The sequence below is a fragment of the Labeo rohita genome, chromosome 15 (assembly GCF_022985175.1).
Source record: "Labeo rohita strain BAU-BD-2019 chromosome 15, IGBB_LRoh.1.0, whole genome shotgun sequence".
In the NCBI taxonomy this organism is placed as follows: domain Eukaryota; kingdom Metazoa; phylum Chordata; class Actinopteri; order Cypriniformes; family Cyprinidae; genus Labeo; species Labeo rohita.
Window position 1 is genome coordinate 36846162 of NC_066883.1, and position 24420 is coordinate 36870581.

Consider the following 24420-nt stretch of genomic DNA (forward strand, 5'->3'; position numbering starts at 1 on the left):
TGATCGCTATATTTGGCAATTTTGTGAAAAAAAACATTAGAATTGTGAGATATAAATTCAGAATCGCAGTATAAAAGTCTAAACTAAAAGTTTACCTAAAACTAAAACCATGAAAAAAAAGTATTAATTGAAATAATAAATAAAATAAAAGAATAAAAATGAAAAATAAAAATTTATAATAACTATAAAGACATAAAAAATAGTTCAATGTAAAAAATATCAATGTAATAAAAACAGCTAAATTCCTAAAAGACAATATCAGCCTTTTCTTCTCATCTGCTAATTGATATGATTTTCTGAATATTAACTGTCTTTTAAGACCCAAATAAGCAGCCAAATTTTAATGCAAATCACATTAAATCAAAGTTTAATTTTTAATATGAAAGTTAACTTAAATATGCACATTTCTTAAGTAGATGCAGACCCAAGGGCTGAACTATAAAACAAAGTTTTAATGAAGTCTATACGTTCCAGCTGAACTAAATGTGGAAAATTGCAGAGATGAGAGCTATTTAAATTAACCAGACAATTAATAACTAATAACAAGTGTTAATTATGCCATGAAAAGCCACACAATTATGAGAGGTTATTTTAGCATAATTAATATACTGTTATAGTTTTAGTTAATATTTTGAATTAGATTTTAATTTTTATATTTTTTATATTATATTTTATATTTATTTATACATTTATTTATTATTTATTTATTTGTTTGTTTGTTCGATTGTTTTAGGAAACAATAATCACACTTTATTTTATTGTTAGTTTGTTTTAGGAAATACAGTTTTAGTTATTTATTTATACATGTATTTATTATTTATCTATCTATTTATTTGTTTGTTTGTTTAATTGTTTTAGGAAATCCGGTTTTATTTATTTATTTATTTATTTTTATTTTATTGTTAGTTTGTTTTAGGAAATACAGTTTTAGTTGTTTATTTATACATCTATTTATTTATTTATTATTTTTTGTTTGATTGTTTTAGGAAATCTGTTTTTATCTATTTATTTATTTTTATTTTATTGTTAGTTTTTTTTAAGAAATACGGTTTAGTTATTTATTTATACATCTATTTATTTATTTATGCATTTATTATTTTTTGTTTGTTTGTTTTAGAAAATCCAGTTTTAGTTATTTATTTATACCTTTATTTATTTATTATTATTATTTATTTTTTGGTTTGTTTGTTTGTTTTAGGAAATACGGTTTAGTTATTTTAGTACTTCAATTTAAACTAAATAAAAATGAGAAATCTTGCCTTGGCTTTGTTTTTTAATATATTCTATTTCAGTTAATATTTATTTTATTTAAAGTAATGAAATTATTTGAAATAAAACTTATTTTATTTCAGTTAATATTTATTTAATGTCAAGTAATGTTTTTTTATTATTATAATTTTTAGTTAACGGTAATAATAACCCTGGGGAAAGTAAGTTATAATTTTAAGATTTTCTTTTATTTATTTTCTGTAGAATAATGAATCATTCACAATAAGATCGTGTTTATAAATGGAGAAGATAAAAACAGTCAATTTTCATGTTAGATGTTAAAAATTGAGTGTAAACAGGTATAAACAAGATGAAATAAGGATGCATTTTATTTTCCAAATAATCAATTATTGAAAGCGTTTAATTATGCAACATTTTGAGCAAAGCTTTGGTCAGTCTCTGAGCATCAGCATGTCCATCAGACGCTCGTGTAGAAGAAGAGCTGCTGGAATATTCAACACTGGGAGTATAAAGCATTTTTAAAGGACTTTGATCTTTGTTAGAAGCTGCTGTGATCTGCCACATTAAAAGAAACCTGCTTCAGTGTGTGTGTGTGTGTGTGTGTGTGAGATCATGGGAGGGTTTCAGTGGCCTTCGAGAGGCTGAATGATCTCACACACACACACAGTGTTTTGAGCAGCAGTAAATGAGGCTCTCATGGACTCTGGGCTTCTTACACACAAATGAACAGGCAGCACTTCAGCTGAGATGAATCAAGACGAGCCCCGCAGCCAGTGTGTGTGTGTGTGTGTGATATGAGCTGTGTAATAGGAAAAGATGGGAGTGATGTATAGGTATATATGTCAGAAAAAGACAAATGAGTGTTGCTCTAATGCATGTTATCAGCCGCCTAATTCTTCATCATAATGTCTCAATAGTGCGCATTATGGATGAGCTCTTATTAGTGCTGTTTGCCAAGTCATGCATCACTAGTGCTCACAGCAGCCCGCTAATATTTTCGGAAAAAGCAAGGACGACAGTGACCAATTACAACTCAGTATTTAAATATCACAATGACATCTTCACTCAGCGGAAGTAGTTTAGTTTTGAAAGTGAATACTTTAACAATGCAAATTACTAGGAAATGTTCAAAATTTTATCTTTCATTTGAACTTTAAATTTGTGCGTTTCTTAAATTATGGATGAGCTATTATTAGTACTGAAGTTTGTTTCTGCCATGGAATATAAAAATAAAAAGGTAATTGCAATCTTTTTATTTCACAAGTCAAAATGTTCTCACAATTCTGAGATGTAAGCTCAGAATTCTGCTTTTTTTCTCGCAATTCTGAATTTTTATCTCACAATTCTGTGTTTATATCTGGCAATTATAAAAAACAAACCCATTAGAATTGATGGTATAAATTAATTATACATTAACAAAAATAAATAAATAAATAAATAAATAAAGTCTAAACTAAAGGTCTAACTAAACACAGAAAATTGTTATTTGAAATAAAATAAACAATAAACGAAATAAATAGTGCAATTAAAAAAATTTAAAATGAAATATATTTATATTTATAACTGGCAATTATAAAAAAAAACAGAATTGGTGGTATAAATTCATTAAAAATTAACAACAATAAAAGATAAAAAAATATATAAATAAATAAAAGTCTAAACTAAAGGTCTAACTAAACACAAAAAATGTTATTTGAAATAAAATAAACAATAAACAAAATAAATATTGCAATAAAAATAATTAAAAATCTTAAACTTTGTTGTTTTTAACTACAAAAAAACTAGTAAAAAATATATAAAAAAAAGCAAAATTACTAAAACTTTAACTAAAATTAAATTAAAATGTATAAAATTCAAAATATTCTTAAAAACTTTAACAGTATCTTAATGATACTAAAATAACACTGAAGAGTGAAAACCAAGCAGATTTCCACACGCTGGTTTGCTGTGAGATGAAAGGAGGTCATCAGCTGTGTACAGATGGTCATCAGCGCTAAGAACTGACTTGGCTCTGGCCACATCATGAGCTGCCAATCATTAAGCCCCTCCCCTTAACATCTCCTCTGCTCCGCCCCCCATTCAGCAGATAGACTTCTCTATTATTGACTGCAGTATCTTCACTGATTCAGTCACTTTATAACACGTTTGTTACATGAAACATGCATAAATGTGACAGAATAAAGTATGCTTATTAATAAAATCTGCTAAATAGATTTACTAGGAAGAAATGCATGCACTGGCTGAACCTGCAAATGAACAAGGCACAAAGGATTTGGCGTTGAACCTGTATACACACATACATCTGCTGTACGTCTTAATCTGCTGCTGAAAGCAGAAGATTTACAGCAAACACAGACGGACGTGAAGAGATCGTGATCTGATCAGAAGCAGGTCAGATGGGTTGATAGCATGTGTCTTTATGATAAGCTCGACATATGCTAAAGACACGCCACTATAAATCCCTCACCTATATGAAACGCTGAGCATGCTGGGATACGGCATGAAAAAAATCCATGTATGCACTGCAATTTACTGCAAAAAATAACGACATTGATTATGGGAATAAATATTTATTAATATGCATTTTAAATCCATTTTTGCAAAAAATGTCTTAATTTCTGCAAATCTGATCAAAGAAAGTCAAAAGGAAACCATTAAAACACTTGCAGTAGTTATTAGTATGCATTAGTTATAAAAACCACTGAAAAAAACATTTTTAATATTTGAAATAAAGCTAAAATAATATATAAATATTAGACTTTTACAAAAATTAAATGTTTCCTTGGCAATTAACTGAAATAATTAAGTTTAAGTTGAATAACTAAAACGATTAAAACTGCAATAAAAAATAAATTAATGATCATTTAAATAATTAAACAAAAAATGAAATTAACACAATTTTAGTTTATATATATATTTTAAAATATTTCTATATTTTTTTTTCTGTTAAGCACATAACAAAAGTACTAAAACTTCAATTTTAAAATTAAAGCTAAAATTATAAAAATAAAAGCTAATTTAAAATATTAATGAATACTATAATATAAAATAACACTGTTTAGCATCTAATAATGCTAATTAGATAACAGTGGAAACTGCTGAACTAACAATAAATTAAAACAAAAAATGTGAAAAGTTGAATAAAATAAAAATAAATCACATAAAAATATTACTTAAAATTAAACATGAAGTGGACTAGAAAGCTAAAAAGCTGAAAAAAAAAAAACAAATCAGAAAAAATTATTAATAATTAATAACAAGTGTTAATTATGCCATGAAAAGCCACACATTTATGAGAGGAGGTTATTTTGGTATAACTGATATACTACTATAGTTTTTGTTAATATATATATATATATATATATATATATATATATTATATTTAATATATATATTTTCATCTTAATTTTAGTTAATAAAGTTTCAGATAATTTTAGTATTTTTGTTTGCATTTTTTTATTACTTTGTAATGTTTTTAATTGTTTTACGTTTTAATTAATTAATTTTATTATTTTAGTACTTCAATTTAAACTAAATAAAAATGAGAAATCTTGCCTTGGCTTGAGTTTGAGTTTTTTAATATATTCTATTTCAGATATTATTTATTTTATTTAAAGTAATGAAATTATTTGAAATAAATCTTATTTTATTTCAGATAATATTTATTTAATGTCAAGTAATGTTTTTTTTTTTTTTTATAATTGTAATTTTAGTTAATGGTAATAATAACAACACTGAAAATGTTTTAATTTTCTTTAGAATAATGTGCACTGATGAATCATCCACAATAATACAGCCAATGTTGATGTCTGATGTTAAAAAGCGATTGTTATTAAGTATAAACAAGATCAAATAAGGATGCATTTTATTTTCCAAATGATCAATTATTAAAATAAATATTAATCAATAATTATATTACTTAATATTGTCTTTTAAAAATACTTATATTATTTTTCATTAACATTAAAATTAAAGCAAAAATTATAACAATAAAAGCTTATAAAAAATATTAATGAATACTATAATATTAAAACAACACTGTTTAGCATGTAATTATGCTAATTAAATAATAGTGGAAACTGCTGAACTAAAAATAAAATAAAATAAAAAAACACTAAAAAAAATATATATATATTTTTTAAATAAAAAACATGGAGTGGACTAGAAATAAAATATTTTTTTAAAAAATAAAATGGAAAATTAAAAATAATAATTCAAAATACTAAATTACTATAGCATATAAATAACACTGTTTAGCAACTAATTTTCTGAAAAGAAAAAAAAAAGAAAAGAAAATGCTAATGAGATAATAGTGTAAACTGATGAAGTGGATTAGAAATACTATAATGTCTTTTGAATTGGTCAGATGCATGAGCGGTTATATATTTATGGTGTGTGTGTGTGTGTGTTTTGTGCTTGTGTAACGAGCAGCTGTTGTGTCCTGGCCTGTGCAGCTCTGGGTTAATTAGTGCAGAAGATTCGTTTGTTGTGCATGTTATGTTAAAACAGTTGGAGGCAGGTGTGTGTGTGTGTGCGCGTTTAAGTCACATACAGAGTTACAGACAGGTAAGTATAGGTGCGTCTGTGTGTTCAGGTTATCTTCACAGAGTCACACACACACAGGTATGAGATAGAGAGAGAGAGAGAGAGAGAGAGAGAGAGAGAGTGTGTGTGGGTAGCAGGTGAATGGGGTTTGGCCTGCAGTCATTCATGAAAATAAATCAGATGGAATCAAAGGATGAGGCGATAAACCTGCGCTCTGCATTTGAAACCCTACAAAAGCCCATGCCGCTTATGTCTGAGGTCGAGCCACACGCGTGTGCTTTAACTTGTGTGCGTTACCCAGAGGGCAGTGCGCTGATTTGTGTGTGTGCACAGAGCAGGTACAGCAAACAGGAAGAACTGGACAGCAAGAAGAGTTTGCAGCATGTGAACTTTAGTGCATCACAAACCAACCCAAGTGTACATCAATTTCCCAGCTAACAGAAATATCTCCTAGGAATAATTGCTACTGTACCCATTTCAAAACATCCAGTTTTTTAAAAACATTTTTTCTTGGTTCTATGAATGTTAAGGAAACATTCCATTTTATCATTTTGTTACAGTGTTACTTTGTTACTGTGAATGTTACTTTTGAATATTCTCTGAATGTTCCGAAACAAGTAGTTACATTTAAAAAACATTTAGACAATGTTTCGAAAAAGTTTCATGAATGATGTATAAATAACATTTTTGCACTAATGTTTTGAGAAAATTATTAAAGACCACGTAACTTTGAATGAACATTCTATTAATGTTACTGGAAGAACGTTGTTTATAACTATGAGAGAAACTTACAACAACATTTCCACATCTATCAATGGCCAGTGACTTGAGAAAATATACTGGCCATAAATACTTTTATTTATGGCCAGTAAACTACTTTTTTTTTTTTTTTTTTTTTTTACCAGCAATGAAATGGTATGTGTAAAAACAGGCCGAACAAATTAGCGTCTGCAAAAAAAGCATCTGCATTGCAATTAAAAAATATATTTTTTATTAATATTTATTTGATATTTTATTATTATAATTATTATTATTATTAATAAATACCTGTAGTGATATTTCGTTATTTTTTAATTTTCATAATGTAACCAATTATTTTTTTATTATTAATTAATACTATTAATACTAATACTATTTAACAATAATAATTTTATTTAATATAATTATAACTATATAATAATTATTATAATAAAATTATTTTATTTAAATAATTATTCATTATTATTATTACTATTTATTTTATTTATTTAAATAATAATTATTAATAATTATTATAATATTTATTATTACTATTTTATATAAATAAAATATAAATATTTATTTACAATACTAATATTCAAATGAAAGTATTGTAATTGAATTATATAATAGTAAATAATAATAATAATTAATTAATTAGTGTTAATATTTATTATTATTTTTATTAAATACCTAGTGATATTTCTTTATTTAAGTTTTTATAGTTTCATAATGTAAACAATTATTATTATTTCTATTATTATTATAATTATATTAGTCAATAATAATAATTACATTTTATTAGTAGTAGTAGTTAAAATCAAATGATAAAAACAAAATAATGTAATAATATTTATTTAATACTATTTAATAATAATCTTTTTATTTAATATAATAATAATAATAATAATAATATAATTATTGTAATAAAAATTATTATAATCTTTTTATTATTTAAATAATTATTATTTATTTATTATTTATTTAAATAATAATAATTATTAATAATTATTATAATATTTATTATTATTTTATATAAATTAAAATACAAATATGTATATTCAAATGCAAGTATTGTAATTGCATTGTTATATAACAATAATAATAATAATAATAATAATTCTAACATTGTTAGAATTAATTAAAGTTATTTGGTGAACGTTCATTTCAGGCATTGTGTGATTACATTTGCTGTTTTTAAAAGGCTTCAAATGTTACTGATCCAATCAGGTTTTAGCACCATTTAGCCGCGCTAACTGAGGTGTTCAGGTGTGAATTCTTGACCTTTTATGTGCAAAATCAGCTCTAGCTCTGAATAATGACAACAGCAAACACTTGATGTACGAAACAGCTTGCAGAGCTGATCTCTAATTAGCTTCCAGAAAAAGAACAAAAACGCTACAAACAACACTGTGCAGTTTTCCACTCATGTAATTGACCATTCTCAACGAGGTAAGTCTCAATCTGATACTAATGAACACGCCGCTTGATTATATTCTAACATAGCAAGCATAAACAAACAATCATTTGAACAGCTTGTGAAAATAATAATGGTGATTTTCTGGTGCCGTGACCTGGGTTTGCAGTTTCTCTTGATTTTATTTGTTTATTTGCCATTTCAGTATATATCATCCAGCAGTAAACATAGGAATGTTTGTGGTCATTCTGGTGTGTGTTTACGGGGCGCTGAACTGCATCCGTGCACAAAGTCAGATGACGGTTGTGTTTTAAGTAAATGAATCACTGGCTCCGTCCCAGCATCTGACCGACACGCTCATGATTTCTGCCCTTCTCTTCAGCTTTCTCAGTCCGTTAATGAACACAGCGAAGGTGCAAAATCTCAACAGGGAGACTACAGTCACATGCTGTCTTGAAAGAGAGACTTGAGAGGGAAAAAAACTAATGGACTAAAATTGGAAACCATGAAATGTGAAAAAGATTGTGTTAACACTCAATCCATACTGCAAGCAACAAAATTACACCATTCCCTTTCAAATCAATGAAAGCGTCTATATTTGTACTTGCATTCAAGCAAACTAATGTGTTAAAAAGAAAGATTCCTAATAATATCAGTGCTCATTTTTCAGTTTCCAATTAACCCTCCCAATGCATTCAGGTCAGTTTTGACCCAGAAGCAGGTAAAAAAAAAAAAAAAACAACAAAAACCCAAAAAAACATTTTTATATAAGCAATATAACCATAAAAATAAAACAGCAACACATTTATAGGTCAATTTTGACCTGGGAATCAAGTGAGGCTTTACGCATGGTGTTATTTAGACCTTTTGTACACCTATGGAGTTGTTGTAGCATGAAAAATTCATCTTTTTCATCTGAATGACCAGGTTTATGCAAGTAAGATTAATATATTTTGTTTGAAATCATTTTAATATGTGAGTTTCATAAAGTTAGACTGTTTTGAGCAGTCATAAGTCACAGGTGCAAAGGAATTTAATTAAATAAAAGTCAATGGTAATTCTCATTTTATATTTTTATATTTTCACACAATGATATATTCATATAAAATTTCTCACAAATATTCGTAATATGTTTTTCTTGCATTGCACCAATTTTGAAAGAATTTCGCAATTTTTTAATGTTCAAAATGAAGGTTAATGAAAAAATGAAATGTGTTATAAAGATTCCTAATTATATCAATGCTCACTTTTCATTTTCCAATTAACCCTCCCAATACATTCGGGTCAGGATTGAAAGAAGCACATAAAAATGTAAAAAAAAAAAAAAAAAGTACAGTTTTTAGTACACGAAAAAGACATTGGATATGTGTGAAGATAATCAAAACATTAATTATCACCTTTGAAATAAAAATGATAAATGCAAAAAAATGTAAATAAATAAAATAAAAAATGAATAAATAAAATAAAAATAAACATAATAAATTATTTTAAAAATATCAGATTGTTTTTAAAAAATTAAAAGCAATTAATTAATTTTTTACATTTTGTGTAAAAATGCATTAACTTTTGGCATTCGCAAAGTGCAAAGGAATTTAATTAAATAAAACTCATCTGTAATTCTCATTTTATATCTTCATATAAATTTCACACAATGACACATTCAAATAACATTTTTCACAAATATTCATAATATATTTTTCTCGAATCGCACCAATTTTGAAATAATTTTTCAATTGTTTAATGTTCAAAATGGAGGTTAATATGTGACCCTGGCCCACAAAATCAGTCTTTTTTTCTTTCTAAAAGAGTCAAATATACATCATCTGAAAGCTGAATAAATAAGCTTTCCATTGATTTATGGTGCAAAAAAATCTAAATATTGAGAAAATCCCCTTTAAAGTTGTCCAAATGAAGTTCTTAGCAATGCATATTACTAATCAAAAATTAAGTTTTGATATATTTACGGTAGGAAATGTACAAAATATCTTCACGGAACATGATCTGTAATATCCTAATGATTTTACGCATAAAAGAAAAATCAATAATTTTGACCCGTGCAGTGTATTGTTGGCTATTGCTACAAACATAACCGTGCTACTTATGACTGGTTTTGTGGTCCAGGGTCACATATAGTAAAAGCATGACGATAACACTGTAAAACACTTAAATCTTTGCACATTCGCATGCTGCTAAGAAGTTATTAATCAGATGCAATATGTTTTAAGCTGAAAAAATATTAAGTTACGAAGCTTAAAGTTGCATGTCTACTATAAACACATTGGCTGGGATAATCCTATATGCACTTTCCTAAATTGTTTCCAAAATTTAGCACAATATGGATGCCAAATGCATGTGAGAGTGTTTAAGATCAGCGTGTCTGTATGTGGTTTGTTTAATCACCTGCTCTGGCTGGTTGGCGTTGGCCAGCGGCGTGACCATCCATATGATGTAGAGATTATTGAGGGCGGCGCTGGTGGTGAACGTACAGGGCAGGACGGCCGCCTGACCTCTGGCCACCTGAACGCTGCTCTGACTCACCGTCACTTCGAGAGCTCGCACACACACTGAGGAAAAAACACACACGAATGAGTCAAACAACTGTATGAAACACAACTAACACAGCCAGCAGGGTACAATATACACTCAATTGTAGAAACGCCAGGCGGGTAAAACCAAAGTCACATCCTGTTTTGATGGTGTGATTAGGTCAAACGCAATCACCATGTCAAATGATACACACTCACATCTCATGTTTGCATGAGCTAAACACATTAAATTTCTTAAACTGGGTTACGTCCTCAGAGGTCTGTGGGTGTTATTTAAACTCAGGCTCATTATGAAACACAATCAAAACAGATCATCTATAAACACGTGATTTTACCAGGTGTGCAGTTATATATTTAATGCTATTTATGGTTATATTGTTTATTTTAAAAAAGAACATCCTCATTCATGAATCTGATTGGATTAGCATCTGCACGAACGGCACAATGCCCGTAATTAGGAGAGATGAACGGGTTTGCGTTTCCCGAGCCTCGTTAACAATATCACATGATTATCATCCGGCCAATCACGTGGGAGAAAGTCAGATCCTCACCAGCTGCAAGTCATCAGTGACTGGGAAGAACGGAACAACATACTGCACACGAGACACTGTATACTACTTGAAGGAAAAGTTCAAAGTGAATGGGTGCCGTCATAATGAGAGTCCAAACAGATGATAAAAACACCACATTTCACAAGTAATCCACTCCAGTCCATGAGAAGACAAAATCTATGTGACTCATTCTGACGGCACCCATTCACTGCAAATGATCCATTGGTGAGCAAGTGATGTAATGCATTAAAAACATTTCTTCCAATCTGATGAAAAAACAGAAGGACATTTTTATCATATTTTCATTTTTGGGGAAACTATTTCTATAAGAGAAACGGAAGGTCAGATTGAGTGCATTGCATTCTGGGATATAGTACTCCATTCTGAACGTAACTAATGCATTTCACAGATCCTAATTACAGCCAAGCTAAAGTGAATCCACAAAGGATCCTCACACATAATCTCAGTGCTGTGGATTGTGTTGTAATCCTGTTTCATACAGCCCACCAACTACAGCTGCATTCTGTCAGTCAAATCAAACACTTGCAGTCCTCTCTAACGAATACTAATAAAGCAGACATTTACAGTATTTATTATGCATCACTCGTGCATATCAAATGCATTTCAAGTTATGATTGAAACACATGCAGCTATTTAGAAAACAGCATTTGAAACTGTATGCAGTATCCAATGACAAATGTTTACATAAAAGAGCAGTATGCAAGAGTCACATGATCTCACTGTGTAATTCAGACTAACCGCCTTTGAAAAAAAAAATATTTTACTAAAATGCATTTACTAAAATTCTAGAAAAATATTTTTTACATTGCTTTATTAATTATATCGCCTAATTATATTATCATGATAAATGCAATAAATAAATAGAATAAAATTATTTAAAAAATATAATATTATTAAAAAATTAACAGTAAAATATTTTTTAATTTAGTGTAAAAACGTTTGACTGATCAAACAATTGATGATAACAGTTCATTTCTTACTATGTAAATGGTCACATTAATTATTACCTTCGAAATAAAAATGATAAATAAAAAATAAATAAAATAAAATGAATAAAAAAATAAAAAAATAAATAAACAGAATAAATTATTTTTAAAATATTAGATTATTAAAAAAATTTAAAGTATTAATTTAGTGTAAAAATGCATTAACTTTTGACAGTCTGATCAAATAATGAGTCAAGAAATTGATGTTAAAATTGTGGTTGAAAACACAGTTCATTTCTTACTATGTAAATGGTAAAATTAATTATCACCTTTGAAATAAAAATGATAAATGCAAAAAAATAAATAAATAAATAATAAAATAAAAAAGAAAAATGAATAAATAAAATAAAAATAAATAGAATAAATTATTTTAAAAATATTTGATTATTTTAAAAATTAAAAGTAAAATATTTTTTAATTTACTGTAAAAAAGCATTAACATAACACTTACAGTTCATTTTTTACAATGTAAATGGTGACAATTATCACCTTTGAAATAAAAATGATAAATGCAAAAAATATATTAAAAATAAATAAAATAAAATTATTTAAAAAATATTAGGTTATTAAAAAAAGTATTTTAATTTTAATAATTTTTAAATTAGTGTAAAAATGTATAACTTTCTGACAGTCTGATCAAACAAATAAAAATAAAATGATACATGCAAAAACTAAACAAACAAAAAACAAACTAAATAAAATAAATAAAAATAAATAAATAGAATAAAACGATTAAAACAAATATTAGATTATTTTAAAAAATTAAAGTATTTTTTTTTAGTTTACTGTAAAAATTCATTAACATTTGTCAATCTGATCAAACAGTGAGTCAATAAATTGATGTTAAAATTGTAGTTCAACTAGTATCAACTTTGAAATAAAAATGATAAATGCAACCAAAAAAAGCCTTTTTTCAATTTCTATTGCAAAACTGCACGTAAAAAAAGGAATGAAAAGTCAGTCTGATCAAGCAATTAAGTCAATAAATTGAGTTAAAATTGCAGCTGACATGGCTGTTCATTTGTCACAAAGTAAATGGAAGGTCACATTAATTACCAGTATTACCTTTAATATAAAAAGAATAAATGCAAAAAAAACCAAAAAAATTATTATTATTATTTTTTATGTAATATGTAAATATGTTTTTTCTTTTTTGTTGCATTTTTTATTTAGTGTAAACATGCATTAAAAATGCAGTCTGCTCAAACAATCAAATCACTGAACATTAACATTGTACTGATATCGCTGTTCATTTGTCAGTTTGGAAATGGAAAGTCACCAATAATCACCCTTGAAATAAAAAATGCAAACAACAAATATTCTGTACATTTAATTTAGTGTAAAAATGCATTTAAAACGCAGTCTACTCAAGCAAAGAGTCAATAAACTGATGTTAAACTGTAGCTGATGTTGCTACAGTTCATTTGTTACACTGGAAGGTCACACCAAGTGCACTGCATTGTGGGATACTGTATCTCACACTGTGTGCTCTGTTGCAAATGGCATATTTTGGGACATTTAGAAGGTCATCTGGGTATTTTTTCATGCACTGCATACTAGAGGAATAGTCATAGTATTCTTTTCCATATATAGCCCCAGTGCTCTTCATCCAGTGAGGAGTACTGTATTCTTCAGTGTGTGCGAGTGCGTTTCTACCCGACTTCTCTTGAGAAAAACACCATCCGTCTCTCCGCAGGCTGCCGGGAGTAAAAGAGCACTCTGACACCTGCTTAGTGTGTTTCTGTATTTATGGAGAGGAGCTCCCGTCTCCATCGCTCGCCTGGGAAAGTCACCTCGCTGGGCCTGGAGACTCCTGCAGGGCTTTGGGAGAGAGCAGCCGCTCCGCTCCTTCACTCCACTAATGTCAACGTTTGTGTTTATTAATGCAGGGGAGTCCCACCCCAGAGAGACACAGAGAGAGAGGAAGAAAGGAAGGAAGGAGGTGAATCTGTCCATCCATCTCATTCTTATGGACTCTCTCTCTCTCTCTCTCTTTCTCTCTCTCTTTGTCTCTTGTTAAAGTGAACAATTCAAGCACCTGCACAAAATACTGTCAACATCATGAACACAGACAAGATCATCTGTGATCATCTCTTACAAGAACTAATTATGAATGAAACTCAGTTATGTTTCAAATGCTCTTTCTAAAAAATGCAATATCTCAAATATATAATAAGAATACATTTAAATAAGAAAAAATTAGAATAAATATAAATAAAATGTAAAATAGAATAAAATATAAAATAAAATATAAAACAAGAATAACATAAAATAAAATATAAATATAAAATATGAATTAATATAAATAAAATATAAAACAAGAATAAATAAGTGAAATGTAAAATAAGAATAAATATAATAAAAAATAAGATATAAAATAAAATTTAATATATATATATATAAAATCTGAAATAAATCTGAATAAATAAGATATAAAATATGAACTAATACAAATAAAATATAAAAGAAAAAATAAGTAAAATAGAATAAATAAAATATAAAATTAGAGTTAATGTAAATAAAATACAACACAAGAATAAATGAGATAAAATAAGATAAGTTAAGAATAAATATAAATAAGATAAAATAAGAATAAAATATAAAATAGAATAAATAATATGTAATATAAGAGTTACTATGATTAAAATATAAAATAAGAATAAAAAATAATAAGCTCAGTTAGGAATAAATGTAAATACAATGTAAAGTAGAATAAGCTAGAAAATAAGAGTTTATATAAATAAAATATAAAACAGGAACATATATATAAAATGTAAAACAGAATAAAATTAGAACAAATATAAATAAGATATAAAACAGAATAAATAAGATATAAAATAAGAATAAATGCAATGGATAAAACATAAAATTAGAGTTAATGTAAATAAAATATAAAACAATAATAAATAAACAAAATGTAAAATAAAATAAGACAAAATCAGAGTTAACGTAACTAAAATACAAAACAAGAATAAATACATAAAATGTAAAACAGAATAAATAAGATAAAATAAGTTAAGAATAAATATAAATAGGCTACAATAAGAATAAATATGAATAAAACATAAAATAGAATAAATAAGATATAAAATAAGAGTTAAAATGAATAAAATATCAAATAAAGAACAAATTAAGAATAATATAAATAAAATGTAAAGTGGAATAAGATAAAAATAAGAGTTTATATAAATAAAATATAAACTAAGAACACATATAAATAAGATAAATTATAGATAAATATAAATAAAATGTAAATAAGATATAAAATAAGCATTAATATAATTAAAATACAAAATAAGAATAAAAAATAATAAGATCTATTAGGAATAATGTAAAATAGAATTTTGTTATGTAAAATAGAACAAAATTAGAACAAATATAAATAAGGTATAAAACAGAATAAATAAGAATAAATGCAATGAACATTTGACATCGTGAACATAGACAATATCATCTGCATATTCTGCTTCTGATAATCTAATTTCATAAATGATGTGACATTTGACGGGCACTTCATTGCTGTGACACACAGAGGAGTTCATCTGAGCGAATCACATGCAATTAAACAGAAAGAAGACAGATAACAGCCAAATAATCCATTCCAATGACGATAATTTAATTCATCTGCATCGAGAAATTGATATTTATGACATGAAGAAATTTTACATCACTAATTAATTTAGTTTAGCATAACGTGCACACACAAACTCATTCGTCACACCGTCTGGGAATAAATGAGAGAGGAAGGAAGTGACTGTGAGGATCCACTGGAAAAACAGAATAAAACTACTAATTAATATTTCACAAACAAACAAAGTGAGTCTGCCTCAGGACACACACACACACACACACACACACTTCAAAGCTCTGGGTTTTTGTGCATTTCATGTCTTGTCTGAGAGACCAAAGCACACTTTTAATATCTCAAAAACCAGATAGAATAGTAAATATAGATGGTAAAATAGAATAAAATATAAATAAGATTACAAACAAAAATAAAAATTATTTAAGAAGAATAAGAATGTACAAATAAATACAAACATTTTACAAATAAATCTAAATAAAATGTAAAACAGAATAAAATAAAATAAGATAAAAATAAGTGTTAATATAATTAAAATAGAAAATAATAATAAATATAATTTTGATAAAATATGAATAAATCTAAATAAATTGCAAAATAGAATAAAAGGGATATAAGAGTTAAAACAAAAAAAAAAGAAAATATTAAAATATTAAATAAAAAAGTAAAATGAAATAAATAAAATCCAAATGTAAGAAGAATAAGATTGCAAACAAGAATAAAAATAAAATGTAAAAACAATATGCTATGAAATAAATGTAAATAAAATGTAAAATATAACAAGATATAAAGTAAAAATAAATAAGTTGCAAAACAATAATATAAATAAATGTAAAATAGAATAAAATAGAAATAAGACTGCAACCAAAAATAAAAATTATGTAAGAAGAATAAGATTGCAAACAAGAATAAAAATACATAAAATGTAAAATAGAATAAGACATGAAATAATTATAAATAAGATGTAAAACAAGAATTATTCAGAATTTTTTTTACAAAGAAATCTAAATAAAATGTAAAACAGAATGAAATAATATACAATAAAAATAAGTGTTAATATAAATAAAACAGAAAATAAGAACAAATATAAATTTGATAAAATATAAATAAATCTAAATAACTGCAAAATAAGAATTTATTTAAATAAATAAAAGGGATATAAAATAAAAGTTTAAATATAAAAAATTTAAAAATATTAAATAAAAAAGTAAAATGGAACAAATAAAATACAGATGTAAGAAGAATAACATTGCAAACAAGAATAAAAATAAATAAATGTAAAATACAATAAGATATAAAATAAAAATAAATACGTTGCAAAACAATACTATAAATAAAATATAAAATAGAATAAAATAGAAATAAGACTGCAAACAAAAATAAAAATTATGTAAGAAGAATAACATTGCACACAAGAATAAAAATAAATAAAATGTAAAATAGAATAAGATATGAAATAAAAACAATATAAGTAAGATGTAAAACAAGAATAAAAGCACATAAATAAAATAAAAAAAAATGAATAAGATAAAATAAGAATAAAAAGAAAAATATAATAACATGTAAAACAAGAATAAATAAAAATAAGTAAAAATAAAATAAATAAAATAAATAAAAGGTAAAATAGTATAAAAGAACAAGACACAATAAGAATAAATTTAAATAGACAAAATAAATAAATAAATAAATAAGATATACCATAAAATAAGAATAAATGCAAAGAACATTTGTATGCTAAGTTTCTCTAACCACAAATGCGGGTCAAATAAAAAAAATGATGCACATACTAAAAATAAATAATCAAATCAAGCTGGGCTTCTTCTGTAATGGCACCGTTTGCCCTGGACCACATTCGAGACAGATTGAAGTGTGTGTGTGTGTGTGTTAAAGGTTGAACTGAAGCTGACTGAAAGTCACAGACAGATGGAAACGTCACCATCAGTGTTTCTTTATCAGTTCACACGTCCTGAACAAATGCAGCACACCTTTAATCAAACCTCTGATGTGTCTGAAATGAACAGCAGGTCTGTCAACCTGCACAGAAATAAATCACCATCATTCTGACAGCTGTGTGCGTTTGTCTTTAACATTTCACTGCTAAAATGAGATTCTTTAAAACTGAAGGTAATGACAGCAAACTAAAACCCATCTACGCCACTGGTCAGTCAAACAAATAGCCCCACCCCCAGACTCACTCCATTGGCTTAGACAGAAGTTGACATTTCTAGCTTTAAAACACTTTAACTTAGACATATGACAAATTTCTGCACAATATTTAGTCACTCTGTGTGCTCAAGTGATGCTGAAACCTCATGCTCCCTTCAGAGGGTCGCTGGCACATATTTACACACACACACAGGCCATGTTTACAGGATGCTGATCATAGCAAGAAGCCACCTGTTCACTTCCTCTCATGAAGAGGAAAGAAAAAATAGACAAAACCAACAGAACATAAACATTTCTGTAGGATCATGTGACAATGAAGACTGGAGTAATGAGGCTGAAAATTTGATCACAGGAATAAATTACATTTTAACAGATTCAGTATAGAAAACAGCTATTTTAAATTGTAAAAATAATTCAATACATAATTTTTACTGCATTTTGTTCATGTTGTTAAACATTGTTAATGATGTTGCTTTTTATAGTTGAATCTTTTATAAAACTGTAACATTTTGTTAATATTATTGTTGCTTTTTATAGTTTAATCTTTTATAAAACTGTAACATTGTTAATGTTATTGTTGCTTATTTATATTTTAATTTTTATAAAACTAACATATTGTTAATATTATTGTTGGTGTTTTATATTTTAATCTTTTTTATAAAACTAACATTTTGTTAATATTGCTGCTTTTTATAGTTTAATATTTTATAAAACTGTAACATTGTTAATATTATTGTTGCTTTTTATACTTTAATTTTTTATAAAACTGTAACATTTTGTTAATATTATTGTTGCTTTTTATAGTTTCATCTTTTATAAAACTGTACCATTGTTAATGTTATTGTTGCTTTTTTATATTTTAATATTTTTATAAAACTAACATATTGTTAATATTGTTGGTGTTTTATATTTTAATCTTTTTTATAAAACTGTATCATTGTTAATATTGTTGCTTTTTATATTTTAACCATTTTTTATAAAACTGTAACATTTTTAATATTATTGTTACTTTTTTATATTTTAATCTTTTTTATAAAAGTAACACTGGTAATATTATTGTTGCTTTTTTATATTTTATTTTTTATAAAACTGTAACATTTTAATACTATTATTTCTTTTTTTTAAATATTTCTTTTTAATATTTTTAAAATCTTTTTTGTAAAACTGTAACATTGTTAATATTGTTGTTGTTTAAAATATTTACATTTTTTTATAAATCTGTAACATTGATAATATTATTGTTTTAATATTTTAATCTTTTTATAAAACAGTAACATTTTGTAAATATTACTTTTGCTTTTTTATATTTTAATCTTTTTTATAAAACTGTAACATTGTTAATATTGTTGCTTTTTATATTTTAATCTTTTTTGTATAAAACTGTAACATATTGTTAATATTGTTGCTTTATAAAACTGTCACATTATTAATGTTATTGTTGCCTTTTTATGTTTTAATCTTTTTTATAAAAAGCTATTTTAAATTGTAAAAACATACACAATTTATGAAAACAAACAAATGCAGCCTTGATGAGCAGGAGAGATTTCTTTCAAAAACATTATGAAATCTTCCCAACCCTGAACTTTTGAACACTAGTGTATATTTTAGCATCATATGCAACATTTGAAACATGCCTATGATGCCAAAAAATATTGCCTAGGTAGGCAGCTGCGTTTAATCAGACAGTGAAGCTGGAAATAATGCCATACAGTAAGTAAAGGTCAGTTATATGATGAGAAGTTCAGTGAAGTTCAGTCTGTTCCTGCACAATTCCACTTCAGCAAAAAGCGATTCATAGGTTATTCTTACACCTTTCCTTTAGTCAGCTGAAACAGGCAACGCTTCATCAGTCCCTCCCACACCACTGTTAAAAATACCCACTGATCTGAGATCAGTTTAACTCAGTGTTTAACACAGTGACATTAAAGACTCAGATTAGTGTTCATCACTCAAACGCTCCGTCCCAGTGTGATGCTTTCGCTCGCTATTCACTCCCAAATCACAGATGAGATCACTTTAATACCTCAACTGTGCCTCTGAAAGAGAAATTCGATTAGATAGCTTCTCAGATGGTTCTCCTAGGATAAAGACCCCAGTAATCTCAAACTTAGAGATCTACCAATAATCGGTCGTACCAATATATTTTTCTGACATAAGAACTGCATGCAAGACTTACTCCTGGATTTACACCCAACACTCAATACACTACACTTTTCTTTACTTATTAGCTTAATAAACAACATTAAATTACATAATTTAAACATTTAAACCCTGTTTTAAAAAAACCAAAAGGTTGCAGTTGTTTTTATAGTTTTTATATTTTTTATAGTTTAATCTTTTTATAAAACAAATAAATATTTAATATGATTGTTGCTTTTTCAAAGTTTAATCTTTTTTATAAAACTGTAAAATATTGTTAATATGACTGTTGCTCTTTATAGTTTTATCTTTTTTATAAAACTGTAACATTTTTAATATTGCTGCTTTTTAAAATTGTAATTTTTTTATAAAACAGTAACATTTTGTTAATAATATTGTTTTTTAAAATTGTAATCTTTTTTGATAAAATTGTAACATTTGTAATATTGTGTCTTTTTTTAGATTTTAATCTTTTTATAAAACTGTAACATTTTGTTGATATTATTGTTATGTTTATGTATTTTAATCTTTTTTATAACACTGTAACAATGCTAATATTGTTACTTTTTTAATTTTTCATATTTTTTATAAAACTGTAACATTGTTAACATTGTTTTTTAGATTTTAATCTTTTTATAAAACTGTAACATTTTGTTGATATTATTGTTATGTTTATGTATTTGAATCTTTTTTATAAAACTGTAACAATGTTAATATTGTTACTTTTTTAATTTTTAATATTATTCATAAAACTGTAAAATTGTTAACATTGTTGTTTTTCATATTTGAATCTTTTTTATAAAACTGTAACATTGTTAATATTATAGTTGTTTTTTAGATTTTAAACTTTTTATAAAACTGCAACATTTTGTTAATATTTTTTTGCTTTTTTTATTTTTCAATCTTTTTAATAACACTGTAACATTTTGTTAATATTGCTTTTTATATTTTAATCTTTTTTGTAAAACTAACATTTTGTTAATGTTGTTGCTTTTTTGTATTTTAATCTTTTTTATAAAACTGTAACATTGTTAATGTTTTTATATTTTAATCTTTTTTATAAAATTGTAACATTTTGTTAATATTGTTGTTTTTTTATATTTTAATATTTTTGATAAAACTGAAACATTGTTAATATTATTGTTTCTTTTTATATTTTAAAACTTTTTTTTATATAACTTATATTTTATTATTGTTATTATTGTTGCTGCTCTTGTTGGTTTTATTGTTAAGATACAAAAGATGAAAATGAACAAAAACAGAAGTAAAAAATGAAATATCAGTTCCGCATGTTGGTTATTGGTCACTTAACATACCAATAATCGGTACTGAAATTAGTTAGTAAAAATCAATATCAATCTATCTATCTCTAATCAAAATATCTCAAAATAGTCTTAAACTACTCAGACTTGCTAAGATTTTGCTAAGATGGTGCAAGAAACGTCAACTAACATTGTGAAAGTGTAGAATATGAGTCATTTAAGAATCTTTGTATCTTTTTAGTATCAGAGATTCTCCCAAGATCAAAATGATGTTCATTTAATGTTCATTTTATTCCTCTTATAGTCTCACTGAAGTACATCTATTGAGTCTGTTTTAGTTGGAGTTGATCCTCAGGATGAGAGTTTTGAAGGAGCAGCGTCTGCGTGCTGGTGTTTGTGTGCGTGTGAGAGCAGGACTGGCCGTGGTGTGATGTGAGATCACTCCCGCAGGTAGTGGCCCGTTACCTGGCACGTCCTCGGCGCGTTTGGCCGCTTTCCCAGGGTGCTTGGCAGGGCAGCCATATTGTGAGGATAAAAATAGCCTCTCTCACTCACGGCGCGTTCATTTTCGCGCTGATAAGAAGCTTCCCTCGGCTATCAGGAGGAGTGAGATCTCCCGCTGGACCGGGGCCTTCCTGCGACTGACTCACGACCGCCTGAACCTCTGACAGCTAGTGATGCTTGTTCAGTTAACGCTGGACGAGACTGAAGATAGTAAAAGGGCTCATGTTTTACACCTTCACAATGTTAGGCAATGTCTCACAACCATTTTTTGTGCTCTCTTTGTTTAGTCAGCATGAAGCAGCACTCAAAACCATAGTACTTTCATAATGAGACAGGAGAAACAAAATCGGGATTAACACAACACACTTGGTTAAAATTTAACTGGTCTTGGTGATTATATTTATTTAAGCTATGATTTGTTTTTGGAAAAAAATAATCAAATTTAAAAGAGTTTATGCTTAAAAAATGATCTTGCTTTCTCTTTTAATTAAATTTACTTTTCTAACCCCACCAACAGACTTTTTTTAAACTTGTTTTAAGCATAAACTCACTAAATTGTGATTTTTTTTTTTTTTTTCAAAAACAAGACATAAAATCCTAAAATCATGGTTGAAATTAGACTGGTCTTGGTGATTTCACTTACTTATATCTACTTAAGATACGTTTTGTTTTTGGAAAAATTGATCAAATTTAACTGAGTTCATGCTTAAAAAATGATCTTGCTTTCTTTTTGAATTAAATTTATTTTTCTATTTTTTTTTTTACTCGTTTTAACCATAAACCCCCTTAAATTTAAAAAAAAAAAAAAAAAAAAAAAAAAAAAAAAATCTTAAAATCATTGTTGAAATTTAGCACTAAATGTAGGATGTTAGCACTAAATAAAAAGACAAATATTTGTAATTTTTTTTTTTTTTTTTTTCTGTGGAATAATGTACCCTAAAAAACGTACAAGATTCAGATGAAAATGGAAAATAAATAGCCTGACTATCCAGTTATTTTAATGTTTAATAATATCACATTTAAAAGCAAAATACTATAAGAGCCGTTTAATATTTAAACTGAATTTTAATTAATTTTTTTATTTCTAGATTTTGTTTTATGCATTTATTATTATTATTAATCATTAATAAATTATTAATTATTAATAAATTGATTCACTGCACAAAAACATTGTGACCAGCACAAACCATGTTCATATTTGTTAATAAATGTGGAATACTGGTTATAATTTAATTTAAATTGCATAGTTTTCTCCCGTTTTTAAATACGTAAATATTTTTGCATGACAAACATCACATTAGAAAACATTTATGACAAACAATATATATATTCATCTTTATTGCACAATATGCACTACATCTCAAAGGTCTGAAGTTGGTAAGATTTATTATGTTTTTGACAGAGTCTCCTCTGCTCAGCAAGGCTGCATTTATTTGATCAAAAATACAGTAAAAACAGGAAAATTATGAAATATTTTTACAATTTCAAATAACTCTTTTAAATATTAAATATCTGTTAAACTGTAATTTATTTCTGTGATCAAATCTGAATTTTCAGCATCATTTCTCCAGACTTGAGTGTCACATGATCCTTCAGAAATCATTCTAATATGCTGATTTGTTTCTTAAGAAACATTTCTGATTATTAGCAATGTTGAAAACAGTTAATACTTTTGTAGAAACTAATACATTTTGTTTTTCAGGATACTTTGATGAATATAAAGTTCAAAAGAACAACATTTATTTGAAATAGAAATCTTTTGTAACATTATAAATGTCTTTACTGTCACTTTTGATCAATTCAATGCATCCTTGCTGAATAAAAGTCTTAATTTTAAAAAAATAAACCTCTGAACGATAGTATATACTTGTTTGAAACATCAGCTTTATCCTCGTATCTCCTAGACTCATTATGCATGTATAAATTCTGTAAAGTGCACAAATAAATCCTCACAGCGTTCGGTCAGCACTCCTCATATCAAAGACTCTGCAAACACCCAATTACGGCTAAATCTGGATCTCAGAGTGGTTTATTTCAGGTTCAGACTAATGAAATACATCAGCACTTTCACTTTTGAGGGGAAACACTCGGGTGACCCCCGCCTGGCCGGGGTCAGCAGAGGTCAAAGGTCACGACCTGGCCGGAATGCTGACAGAATTTAGAACGGAAGCTTTTTATACAAACTAGTGTAAATCTTTCAAAGTTGTAAATACAGATTACTAGAGTATTAGAGTATAAATTTCACGCTTAATTTAATGTGTTACATGCCATTTATAAGTAAAAAATTGTTTCAAAGTAAATTCCACATCACTATTTTCAGCGTAGTCTAGTAAAAATCCCAAGTATGAGTGAAAACAGGGTTTCTTGAGTTCCTAGTACTGTGCAATAAAGAATTAAAGACTACATGGAAACATCTAGAATTCAATAAATGTTATTTATGAGGATCCATTAGAAGTTTTTGATAAAGATGGATATATATGTGTGTAACGCTAGATCTCCGACTCTCTCGGCCACGCGTCAGGGTTTCTAATAAGGCTGTAATGGCAGCGCTGGGGGAAGATTATTACTTTTTTATTAAAGAGAATTGCTGCAGTATTAAGAAGCATGTGCTCCGCTTTGATTTCTAAGAAACGGCCGTGTAAAAGTTTCTGGCTCAGATCTGGAGTGCAGCTGCTCGCGCGTTTGCCGAATTAGCATTTTTATCTTATTTTAATCGCGGCAAAGTGTCGTCT

General features: G+C 26.9%; 1 protein-coding gene across 1 annotated transcript in view; it reads right to left on the bottom strand.

Annotated features, from left to right (window-relative positions):
* igsf11 (immunoglobulin superfamily member 11) overlaps positions 1-24420 on the bottom strand; it is a 103527-nt gene that overhangs the window by 8698 nt on the left and 70409 nt on the right. The window contains 1 exon segment of the mRNA XM_051129937.1: positions 10331-10494. Coding sequence (XP_050985894.1) covers positions 10331-10494 — 164 coding nt within the window.